Source organism: Haplochromis burtoni, unplaced genomic scaffold (genome assembly GCF_018398535.1).
Source record: "Haplochromis burtoni strain Fernald_Lab_line unplaced genomic scaffold, NCSU_Asbu1 Contig_159, whole genome shotgun sequence".
NCBI classification, from domain to species: domain Eukaryota; kingdom Metazoa; phylum Chordata; class Actinopteri; order Cichliformes; family Cichlidae; genus Haplochromis; species Haplochromis burtoni.
This window is the reverse complement of record NW_024582520.1, coordinates 784,493-797,027: the sequence shown is the minus strand read 5'-3', so window position 1 is coordinate 797,027 and position 12,535 is coordinate 784,493. Positions and strand designations below refer to the sequence as shown.

The window sequence follows — 12,535 nt, the reverse complement described above, 5'->3', positions numbered from 1 at the left end:
CACACACTGGTGATGGCAGCTACATTGTAGCCACAGCTGCCCTGGGGCGCACTGACAGAGGCGAGGCTGCCGGACACTGGCGTCGTGCTAAAATATAAACCCAATCATTTCTTACAACTTAGACATAAACAAAAGTTAATGTGATTGAAAAAACAAATCATTTTTGTTTAGCCCCCCAAACTAATCACAACTTTTCCTGAAGTAAAATTAGTTACAGATTTAAAAAGCAAACAGGCTCAAGTATTCTTACTGTTTAAAAAAGACAATGATGGATAAAAATGCTGTGTCACAAGAACAGTAATCAGTACTGGTCCCAGCACAGAACCCTGAGGCACTCCAGCACTAATCTAATCAAAAACAGGAATCTATCAAACGGATTTGATTTATTATCAAACCATTGATCAATAGTTCTTGACACATGTTGTAGGAACCGGGGTCTAAATGGGGGTTGGTGGTTTGGCTCTGAGACGCATCAGAGAGCAGCTTGGGTTAGTATCCTGCTCAGGGATATTTGGCATGCAGACTGGAGCAGCCGGGGATTGAACCACCAACCTTCCGATTAGGAGACCCACTCCGGGTTAACACAGCAGCGACTACCTGGCCACAGGTAATCACAGACTGCCATGAAACCAATAGAAACCAACAGAAGTCACTAACAGCCCGCCGTCCACGAAGGCGTGGTTTATGTGTCTGATTCATATTTATGGCCTGCAGCAACTTCCTGTCAGGAAACAGCAGAGTGTTGAAACACCGACTCTGGCAGCACTGTTGGACAGTTAGCTTTGAGGTGTAAGCCTGGCCCCTCTCTGGGTTTGAGGCTGGGCAGATTTGAATGTGGTGTAATTTAAAGAAACAGAACATGTATGTGTGGTGTTGTTTAGTTAGAGGTGAGTAAAATGTGTGTCTGGCTCATAAACGGTGTTTCCTGAGCAGAGGTGTGAACTTTGAGCTCTCCATGCTGAGGTCTGTCACCTGCTGTTGCGTGACGGAGGACAGCGATGACGGAGCACCTTCTGAAAATTCTCATTGTTGGTGATGGAAATGTCGGCAAGTCTTCCTTTGTTCATCGCTACGTCAGCGGACAGTTCAACAAGACCTACAAGATGACGGTGGGAGGTAGGGCTGCTTTACTTTTTTGAGTCTTTGAAATATTGGCAGGGTCTGCGTGGTGTGTTTGGGTGCCCTGAGACTTTGCATGGTCATCAGAAAACTTCAGAAGTCATGTTAGAAATAGCAGGCACTAACCTGAAACTGGTTTTTATATAGTAGAGGAGCAGACTGATGTTCATGTAAAATCTGAAGACAGATGGAATATAAAAGTGGATCCACCACTTTGGTCCTGACTGAGAAAACAAAACCCATCAGACTGTTGCACAGCTCCTGCTTTGGGCTCATGTTACACAAGATCATGACTTAATCTGGACTGTAAAAGATCTTAACGTTTATCTGTCCCACCACGATTGTCTCGTTCCCTTCACCTCTTCCTGAATTAGAAATGTTTCAGAGAAGTCGTGTTATTCAAGGAAATTTGCTTACTGTGGGAGTTCCCTTTAAACCGTTCCACAAGGGACCTTATATTTATTATACACACACAAAGTGGGTTTTTAATTTAATTCATTTCAACTTATATATGTCTCCCAAACTGGAAGCTGGTTCCACAGAAGAGGGGTTTAACAGGAAGCCAAAACAGGAGAAATCTGCTCTCTCTTTGTTGAAGGAGCTCTGTAACTTGTCCTCTAGCACCACCGTCAGGTCAAAATGTATTTTTCATCTCAGGACCTCGGCTGTTTTTAACTTTATGATCTAAAACTTTGTTTCTTACAAAAATAGCTGGAGTTGATTTTCAGACTTTGTCCTTTGGTTTGCTTTGACTGGCGACTTCAGTCCGCCGGTCTCTACAGCTACATTTGAACCCATCACATCAGGAGCGCTCTTCCTTTTAAACCAAAGCTCCAGGTTCACAGTCTCTCTGCACGAGTTGAATCAAATGAAGATGAGATCACTGACTATGTCAAAGCCTTCAATCTGTTTGCACGATTAGAAACTGTGGATTAGTCACCTGATTCAGACCCCAGGTGTACAAAATGCTGAATGAATACTTACAGGATGAGACACGTTGTTAATTTCAATATTTATACATACCTGGAAGCAACTGAGAATGAGTGCAGGTTCAGCTGGACGAAACCAGCTCTCACTTCTTTGCACTTAATGAATAATTTCACAGAGGTTTCACTTCAGAAGAAGCAAAGTGAAACTTTGAGTTTGTTTTCATATTTTCCTGTGTAGATGTGCCTTCAGTGGCGTTTCATTTCTCTCTTGCTGCGTCTCTAAAACAGACTGTTTCCTTCTGCAGTGGATTTCTCCGTTAAGCTGCTGCACTGGTCGGATAAAGAGAAAGTCCGACTGCAACTCTGGGACATCGCAGGTACAAAGAAAGTTTGGCTTCAGCTTTTTTAGCCTTAGTGGGTCAGCTGATGCTAGCTAAGACTGGTTAAATGACGTAAAACAAAAACTCGACTTGAGAAAAAGATTAAAACCAGCAGACATGACACGGTGTGCAGGTAGAACAACAGCAAACGTTTGAAGTTTGAGTCAGTGTGCTCTACAAGCTTCTGGAGGCTTTGGTGCACCTGTTTGGAAACTGCTTTGTCTACCTGACATAAAGGGCTGTGTTTGAACTGAACATCTTCAATCTGTTTAACAACAATAAACTCAAACAAATAATGAAACAAAAAAAACTAAACTGAACATTTTCAGACAGGAAGAAAACTGAAAGCAATTAAAAATAGTTCAAAATAAAATAAAAATTAAATTCAAAATATCTAACGCCTCTGCATTATTGACTGGGTCATGGATGGATGGATGCATTGGTGACACACTGACCTTTGCCTTGTCTCTTCAGGCCAAGAGCGTTTCATATCCATGACCAGGATCTACTATAAAGGGGCGCTGGGCTGTGTGGTGATGTTTGATGTCACCAGTTCCTCCAGTTTCTCCAGCTGTCGCCACTGGAAAGAGGACCTGGACAATAAGGCCATGCTGCCCAATGGAGACTCCATCCCCTGCATCCTGGTTGCTAACAAGGTGATTGAGTGCATCCAGCTAATGAAGGATCCACCAGGAAGCTTTGAGGTTCAGGCTAATGAGCACAGGCTGCTAACATGCAGTGAGTCACCTGACTATAAACTCAGTCTTTCTGCTTCGGTCTGTTTGCAGTGCGACCTCGCTCACAGGGCTGTCTCTGCAGACACCATCGACAAGTTCAGCAAAGCCCACGGCTTCATTACATGGATGGAGACTTCAGTCAAAGACAACAAGAACGTTGGAGAAGCCATGAGGTAGGAAGAGAACATCGGAGGCAGAGCTCAGAGAATTCATTTTTAGGAATTTAGAGTTAAACCTGGACCAATCCAGTAGAATCCCACATCTCAGTTTTGTGTTATGTGCAGTTTTATTCAATAAAATGTAACATGCAAGAAGGAAATTAGCTTATGTTAGCACCTGCTGAAGCTGGAATCAACCTGAAGAGTCAGGCAGTCACTCTGCAGGTCTTGATGCTCAATTCAGATTTTTTGATCAAATCTGATTTTTTTGTCTGCTCGTTCACACTACAAATAAAATGTGACAGCAAACGCGCTCTAGTGTGAACGCTCAGAGCGGCCGCATGCGCAAAAGAAGACGTCACACACGACGTGCTCTGTTTAGACCCAGAATAAACAGTATTGTTTGACTGACGGCCTTAATATAAAGACTTCGGACTTTACGTTTCCTAATTTTTGCTTGAAGTTATTTTGTTATTTACATAATAATGTAGATAACCTAAAAATGATCCTTACTGCTGTTTTAGAGGAGCGCTGCTTCAAAGGATATCTGCAGATTTCTGTCAGAATCTGCAGATTATACAGAACAAATAAAATGTTCACGTTGTCTTCCCAACAGTTTCACTGACATCTACACTGGATGGACAGGAAGCGTTCACGATGTCTTCTCCGGCGCTGATAATTGGCGTCTGTCTTGTGTCGGTGACGTAAAAGACGGATTTAATGCGACATGACCATCAAACAGCAGTCGCTTTCTAAAACATCAGATATGTATCGGATTCAGGACCGCATACGAAAATGACCCAGGTCGGATTTGAAAATATCAGATTTGTCACACCATGATCGGATTTGGGTCGCGTAGGGTCAAAGAAATCGGATTTGATGCGCTTTCGCCCGCAGTGTGAACGTAGCCTATGTCTGTAGCTCCTCTGAGGTCCTCCTCCTCAATAACACCTGTGGGGGAGGGGGCATTTCTATAACTCACCAGTTTGTATTATTAGGGGCGTGGCCTCTTTCACTGACACAGTCAGCTGTAACTGCTAGCTGTCTGCTAGCTTTTAAATAGCTAACAACTTCACATTTGCTTCCCTGGTTTAAATGGAACGACGGCTTTATGCTTTAAAGACGATGCTCTGAATGTTGGAGGGACGTCCTGCAACAGCTTGTTTTCTCCGATCATTGAAATTACTGAAGCTCAGAGCGAGCAGCTCAAAGAGTTTCTGACCAGGTCATCGTCTCGCAGGTTTTGGTGGTTTTGGCTGGAAACAGCTGAGATGTTTTTGAACATTATCGAGGTATCCAAGCTGTCTTTCCTTTGACACAAAGATCTAAGATCTAAAGCAAGAGAGAAAAAGAGTATTAAACAGAAAATTCAATCTGATCAGTCAGGAAAACACGTCATTAAAGCTGTGAAATCTGTGGCGTTTCAGGATGCTGGTGCAGGAGATTCTGTCGGTTCAGTCCAGCATGGACCCGATTCACAGACCTGAAGTCCGAGTTTATCCTCACCCGGACTCAGAGTTCAACAGAAGCCCAGGAGGAGAACGAGGCTGCTGCTGAAACCACGAGCATCACTCGGAGCACAGCAGGAAGTACTCTTCATGTGCACGTGAAGTGTAGGACTGTGAACTGTCTCGGAGGTGATTCTGGCTCTCCCACCTTTACTAGTTTCATTTTGAGCTAAAGGTGTAAATTAAACCAAGTTCAAATAAAGATCCGGGCCTCGCCTAAAGCGAGAAGCAACACTAAGGACAAACACGGGTATGTGTTTCACTGCTGTGATCAGAAACAGGTGAGACACGTTAAAGGTCCGATGACGTGACGCCGAGTGGGGAGCACAGGAAAGGTGCTGGAGACAATGGTGAACAGGAAAAGCTTTTCAAACACACAGCACATGACCTTAGCGTGTTTAGCGGATTGTACGCTGCACCCTGATGAGAACAAACCAGCCTCACACAGCAGAAACACAGTCGAGGCTTCTGCCACAACTTCACCTACATCCAAGGTGCCCAGAGAAGGAAACTAAGAGATTGAAGCTCCAGAAACACTCACATACATTCATATTAAACAAAACACCTTCGTCAATTAACTTTATTCATTTCAGCTTCGTCAGTCCTGATCCACATGAGTTTGAGAGTCCTGGGTGGGGACCCAAACCTGATCTTTGACTAAACCTCTGGAGAGTAACAGAAGTCGAAGAAAAGAGGTGAAATGATGATGACATACTAAATAATGAATGACACACACCTCCAGCCTCCAGCAGAGGCACACGAGCCAACAAAAGAAAAGGTCTGGTTCAAACCTTTTAAACTGAAAAGGCTAAATTCGTGTTTGGGAATCAGCAGGTGTGCCACCCAGGTAAGCAATGCGAAGTAGAGGCTGAACACGGAAAGGTGGCGTTCAGCGTAGGCGTGGGGACCAGAAGGAGCACATGGAAGGTGAGTGTATCGTGAGAGAACGAGGTGCAGAGCGTGCTCGGTGCAGCCGTCAGATCATCTCCCAACCCGCTGAGTCGTCCCGAAACGTGGCGTCCCCGTGCTGGCGGCGAGGCGTGTGTGAGTGGGTGCTGCACAGCATCAGTGGGACATGCACGGGAGCTCCGACCTGCTGCGAGAAATTCTGCTTTGAATTTTTACACTTTTACTCTTGCACACAGTTTTTAGCTTCTTTTATTTTCTCAGCTTGTCTCCTTGTTTCATTTCCTGTTTTACTCTGGCAGTTACCTTCCCTTTGCGTTTCAGTTTGTTTACTTCCTGCCTTTGTCTGTTTCCCTCCTCCTGTGTTTCCCTTCTGCTTCTCAGTGCCTCAGGTTGATTCCTTTGAGCTTATTTGGACTTTCTGTGGGTTTCCAGGATAACCAGCATGCTTTGTGTATTTCCTTTTGCCTGACCTGATGCCATCTGCATTTGTATCCAGTTGTAGCACAGAAACATTTTTCAAAAAAGGCCTTCGGACTGTTTTTCTAGATCTGATTAATAAACATGCTAAAAAGTCAAATACCATCTTATGATTACCCGACTAAGTAAAGTAAAGATAATCAGGCTTATCCTCCCAGGGTGTCATTTGTTTCAGTGAGAGCCAGAGAAACCTGAGAAATTCTTAGCTTGGATTTGGAGCAGGTTCATAAAATGGTCATATTAAGCTTTGGTAAAATTACTTTAATCCCCCAAACAATTGCAGTGAGTAATATCAGGAAACCACAGCCACGTGATCAATAAACTACTTCAGCTTCAAAGAGACCCTCACCACCTCACGCTGTTTTAGTCCATCTGAATTTATGCATAAAGTCAATGTAAATTTCCCCGATGACATTGATAACATCTGAATTCATGCAGGTTAAAGTATTTCAACTTTAAGCTACTGCAAAAAATGTCCCATCAGCTGCAGGACGACCTAACTGACTCCATCAGCAGCACTCTTTGGTTCACTTTTAAACAGAGCTCAGAAAACGTCCAGTGTGACGGGGCGTGGGGCGGCTGATACACCTGAGCTCAATCAGCTCATCACGCCTCCCCTGCATAAAAGGAGTGGACTGGGTCCAGAGTTATTGTTGTTGCTGCTGAAAAGCTGCATCGCATGCATGTTTAGACGACAACCAGAAATAAAAGGAAACTGCTGAAAAGTGTCGAAACATGGTTGGATCCATCATGCATCTTTTACATGCAGAAAACAGAAATCCTGGAAGCTTCTATAACTTCCAGCTGTGGGACTAATACAGGCTAAAGGCTGTCTTCTCTTATCACACTGCGTGGGCTTTCAACTCAAATGAATTCTCACGTTAGGCGTGAGGACGTCATAGCGGTGAGAAAACCATTTAATTCCAGAGTCAGAATCTTTGAGATGGTTTAATTCTATCGAAGTATAAAGTTTTTCTTTCCATGTTTTTGACCTGTCTTTGGGTTTAGCTGAAGAGTCCAACAATGATCTGCTCCTTTTCCAGTATGCTTGGATCGACTGGTTTTCCATTACAATCTGGTACTACCTAACGTGTGTGGCTGTTGTCATAGCAACACGTCTTGCATGTGCGATACAACAAAGGTGGACATCAAGGTGACGATATACCTGCTGCTCGGTCGTGCGGGTCGTTTTTAGCTCCTGAACTGAGTTTCAGGTACTTTTTAGCAGCTAAATCTGAACAGCAGTGGAAAGCGACGCAGAAGCCATAAAGGTGGAACCACAGCTATTAGCATCCTGCAGCTTTAAGATTTCATTGTTCAGACCCAGAAGATTCATTTATGTTTACACAGTCTATGGTTACTTCCTGTTTTATTTTGAAGGTTTGTTGTGTGGTTTTCTTCCCTCCTTTCGTCTTCTTCCTGCTCATATTAGCGTGTGATTATTATCCTTCCTTCTGATCTTCTCCTTTGGCTCCTTTAGCTTACTGTTCCACCCTCTCTGCGGTCCTCTTTCTAAAAATAATCAAACTGCTGCAGCTTTGGTTTGTCATAAATCAGGCGGCAACGTGACGGTCTGCAGTCAGTGTGAGGTTTCTGTAACTGATTAAATGCACTTTAAATGTTTCCCCGTCACTGGAGGCGTTAATATTCACCAGTGAGCTGGCCAGAGCTCTGAGCTCAGAGCTGGAAACCCTCAGAGAGGAGGCTGAATGTTGGACAGATGGAGCTCCTGTCTGTGTGTCAGCCTGTCATGGCCACCCCACAACTCACAGCAGGGGGGGCAGTACCAGGCTCCTCAGAGGGGCTCTTTAGCCGTTAATGGGCACAGTGTTGAGAGCGCTTTTCTCCTCCTGTCACTGTGGGGCCTTGTTAAAGATGCTTTCGCCCATTTTACATGGTCGCAGAGGATTCATCATGGCTTCATGGACAGGTCGCCTCGCCCCACATATTCAGGTGGCTGGGCTGCAGGAGGCTTCTAAGAGCCTCAAATACTGGAGCTGATAATTATGGCCTATATTGTGCAGTGACCCGGCCCAATGCACTGAATGCACAGGTGTCATCCTGCTCATCGTCACATGACAAGGTGTATGTAAACAAGCCCACACAGGCAGCAGACTGCAGCTGAAGTACAGTTTATTAGAGGGTTATAGAGGCTGCAGTGCACACACCTGCGGCTTTATGCATTAGCAGCAACGATTTCTGGCACAACTTCAGCTACTTCCAAGGTGCATGGAGAGGATGAAAGAATTCACAATGCAAGAACTCCAGCAACACTTAAGGGAAGATGAACAACTTTAATAATTGACCAACGCGTTTCAGTTTTGTGGCTGTTACGGGCTCGGTATAGTTCAGTCAAACAATGGTTTATTGAGTACACGCGTGGGAAGATGTGTACTCCTGCACCAGCATCAATCTTCCCCGAACAGCTCAATTCAGAATGTTTTCATTCATCAGGGTTGCGCCCCTTCATGCGTCACAAATCAACATGATATGCATCAGTTACAGTAAATGGTCAATCTTAAACCCCTAAAATTAGACAAAGAAGTTCCTTTTTCTATCACACCTTCCAAACACGGCAATAAGTTGCAAGTCTAAATGGTCCCTGAGGGCTTGTCCTTTTCTTGACTTGTCTTCTGTCACCTGTTACTAGGCAAACTGCAGTTAGAAGCAAAATGTATCTCAGGCCTTTGGCCTGGAATCAATACTGTCATGTGCGTGCATGCTTTGAACCCTTTATTGCTCCAAGTCACTTACACAATGGATCGCCTGGACAGTCACGCCACGTGAAGCTTAAGAGCTTTAATAGACCGAACATCAACTCTCTAGAAGCACAAGCCTGCAATGTGTGTATAAAATGATTATAACTGCACCTGTAATGAAAATGTTAATATGGGATTTTGATAACACCAGTAATACAAGTTTTAACGTAATGCCAACAGCTTCAACATGGTAGAAAGCTGCTTAAATACAAGACAGGAAACAGAAAAAAATTCAAATTAACCAATCAAAACTTCATAGATAGATCAGCTGACATATAACAGGTAGGTATTGGTTAATTGGTTAAGTCACGCCCAAGTAAATACTGGACTAGATCATTAATGACGAGGACGAGGGGAGGAGACATGACCCCCACCTATCTCAAAAAAACACATGCGCGAAATACATAATAATACTGTACAAAAGAAAGGGGGGGCGGGGACGACAAAGGGCAGTATTTAATGATAAAAGGAGGTTGGGCCAGCAGTTGAATTAAAAACAAGAGGACATCATCACATGGGAACATATTTGTTAACAGGTCCTAATTTATGTATGAGATGTAGATGCTACTCCTTTGGCTGAAAAAATAAATACAATTAATTAAATAAACATTACCCGTGTGAGAACAATTTAACTGATAAAATTAGAATAAAAACATAAAATATAAAAAAGGTTCAGTTCACAAAAACTCATTGATAGAAAAGTCCTCATTCATACCTCTGGGGTGCAGACTCTTAAAGTGGAGCATGCAAAATGCTTCTCTTTTTGTCTGGATAAAATTAATATGACCACCTCTTTGGTTTAGTTTAATGGCTTCAATGCCGAGAAAAAATAATGGGGAATATGGATGTTTATCATTGAAGTGTCTTGCAACAGGGCTGTTAGATCACTCCTGATCGAACTTTTGTGTTCATTCATTCGATCTTTCAGCGGGCGCGATGTTTCTCCTGTGTATATTTTATTGCACGGGCACTGTATCATGTAGATTACATTTTAAGTTCTGCATGTGATAAAGCCCTTTATGGCAATAGTTGTGTCACCTATAGGGTCTTTGAATGATTTAACATTTTTGGTGTATTGACAATTAATGCATGCCCCACACTTGAAGTTTGTCACGGCGGAGCAGGGAGGACTCGGCGCAGACTGAAATCTCAGAAAAACAGGTTTATTTACACACTCCAGGTGCACTATATACAGGTGAAGGAGAAGGGGGCCAGGGTTCCCAGGGGTGCAGAGAGGAGTCGGGAAAAGCGTCCAGAGTCCCCAAACCAAGCACGAGAAATGAGCGTTACTCAATAGTCCAGCGGCGAGGTGCTCTCAGTCACTGCCTTAAGTAGCGGGAGCAAACAAGGTGAGGAGCCACAGGTGATTGCCTACAGGTGGTGGAGGCCGGGAGCTCACAATGAGCTCCGCCCAGGCAGCGAGCAGAGAGAGAATAGACAAAAACAAAACATGTAGCTACACAGGGCCAGCCGAGCAGGCACGGGGACCATGACAAAGTTACCTTGTAGGTTATGGCTTATCAGGGTTTTATCTGGAGTATCAGGGTCCTGACCAGCTCTAACAAGCCTATCGTTAATATTCCTTCCTCTCATGTAGGTTATCACTGGTGGTTCTTTAAAGGTACCTAATAAGTTTGGGTCATTTTGAAGGATATGCCAATGTTTTAAAATGATTTCTTTAATGGTTCTGGTTTTTGGTGTAACGTTGTGCAAGGTCAGGTTTATGTTTTGGAGATTTCTTAGTTGCTAAATAGAAATCCCTGCTTACTGTACTCACCTTCTCTTCTGCAGATCTTAACCAGTCCTCTTTGTACTTTCTGTCTTTAAATTTGTTCAGCATCTCTTCTTTGCTCTCCTTATATTCATCCTGAATTTCACAGATACGCTTGAGTCTAATCAACTGGCTTACAGGGAGGCTCTTTTTGAGGTGGTTCAGATGGAAACTTGCAGCATGCAATAATGTATTCTGATCAGTGGGTTTAAAATACAGAGAGGTGGACAGAGATTTGTCTTTTTTTGTTACTTTCATGTCCAGAAAGTTAATTTCTTCAGTACTTTAACTGAGGGTGAAACATAAGCCTGCAAAATGTCCATTAAGGAATTCTACGAACTCTATAGAGACTGGTCCTTTCCGGAGTAAAAACACGTCATCTATATACCGTTTCCAAGATACAATGAATGGTAAATAAGGGTTTTTTTTGGTGATTATATAGAATTTGTTCTTCCAGATGACCAACAAAAAGGCAGGCAAAACTGGGGGCCATTTTGGTTCCCATTGCAGTGCTGGAGATCTGAAGGTATGGTGTGTTGTTGAAAAAGAAATAGTTCCTTTTCAGGACAGAGGCAGCCAGCCTCGTTAGGAAGGAACTAGATGGTAGTTTAGTAGACCTAGTATCAAGGAAATGTTCCAAGGTCTCTAGGCCTTGTGTCTGAATAATATTGGTATACAGGAATTCAATATCTAAAGTACTGTATCCGTATCAATTGGTGGCAGATCTTTGAGAAAAAGTAAGAAGTGGGAGCTATCCTTAATGTAAGACTTTAATGACAGTACAAAGTTCTTCATGTGGAAGTCTACAAAGCTTGATATTCGTTCAGCTAGACTACCAATAGCAGAAACAATCGGTCTGCCAGGTGCTTCTTCTAGGTTCTTATCAATTTTTGGTAATATGTAAATGTTTTCTCCTTCAGAGAAATGCCCCCTTGGGTTCTTAGATTCCAGCTGCGTTCGTAGTTCTGCAAACTTTGACCCGCTCAGAGTCGAGCTTTTCAGGTCAATCAGCTGCATTTCAGTGTTGCATTAATTGGTATTAACTCAGCCACTTAATGCGAGACAAATCCAGCTGCTCATTAAAGCTTTCTGGTTCGATCAGAAAAGAAAACATTGGTCCATACGCCTGAAAGTCACGAAAACGCATTGTGAATTCTGTCTATCCGAGTATTTCCGTAGTGCTGACGCTGTGCTGAGCGGACAGCTGCTGAAGCTTTTGAAGTTTTGAATTTCAACATCGCTTGAAAAAAAAAAAACACCAGCTAGCAACGTCCCTCTCACCAGTAGGCGAAGTTATTTTTAGCCAATTACAAGTTGAATCTGGTAGTTGGGTTGTTAGCTAAGATACTGTCATTAAGAAGCGGCACAACTAATGTGTCTATCCGAGCTAATCTGTGATGTGCATCGCTGGCCCGGCCATTTATATTTTAATGCACCAGCTCAGATTAACTCACTGCGTGTCGTGCCCAGGGCTGGACTGGAGCAAAAAATCAGCATTTTGACTAGAGACCGGCCCCCCCAGGTATTAAAGCCATAAAGCCTTTGAATGAAAACAAATGCTGTTGTGACAGTGATGTACAGTCTTGTTGGTATATGTATGATTTCTATACATTTTACATCAGATAAAAACTTTGGTTGTAAGCTTCAGATAATTATTTAATAACAGACATTTTAAATGAGAATAAGAAAGTATTTCTTTGTGCCCCCCTCTCCCTGTTAATGCCCTACCTGCCCCCCTGGCAAAACTTTGCTAGACCCGCCCCTGCACAGTTACCAGCTGTCAGCTAC

The 12,535-nt window shown here is 43.3% G+C and overlaps 1 protein-coding gene across 2 annotated transcripts; it reads left to right on the top strand.

Annotated features, from left to right (window-relative positions):
- The first annotated feature begins 747 nt into the window (after positions 1 to 747).
- LOC102294877 (ras-related protein Rab-7L1) lies at positions 748 to 9,368 on the top strand. 2 transcript variants are annotated; one of them, XM_005933229.3, is made up of 5 exons: positions 748 to 1,116; positions 2,354 to 2,425; positions 2,903 to 3,084; positions 3,217 to 3,338; positions 4,751 to 9,368. In XM_005933229.3, the coding sequence occupies exons 1-5, from the start codon at positions 999 to 1,001 to the stop codon at positions 4,878 to 4,880; spliced, it is 624 nt and encodes a 207-aa protein (XP_005933291.1). In that variant the 5' UTR covers positions 748 to 998; the 3' UTR covers positions 4,881 to 9,368. The 2 variants fall into 2 exon arrangements, with proteins under 2 accessions (XP_005933291.1, XP_042080995.1); XM_042225061.1 differs by having other exon boundaries at positions 1,038 to 1,116; positions 2,337 to 2,425.
- Positions 9,369 to 12,535: the final 3,167 nt, after the last annotated feature.

Bases quoted from the DNA above. Each gene is read 5' to 3' on its own strand.
- LOC102294877 (XM_005933229.3), top strand. From the start codon at position 999: ATGACGGAGCACCTTCTGAAAATTCTCATTGTTGGTGATGGAAATGTC. The intron at 1,117-2,353 runs GTAGGGCTGCTT...TTCCTTCTGCAG, and splicing joins CTACAAGATGACGGTGGGAG to TGGATTTCTCCGTTAAGCTG. The intron at 3,339-4,750 runs GTAGGAAGAGAA...GTGGCGTTTCAG, and splicing joins AACGTTGGAGAAGCCATGAG to GATGCTGGTGCAGGAGATTC.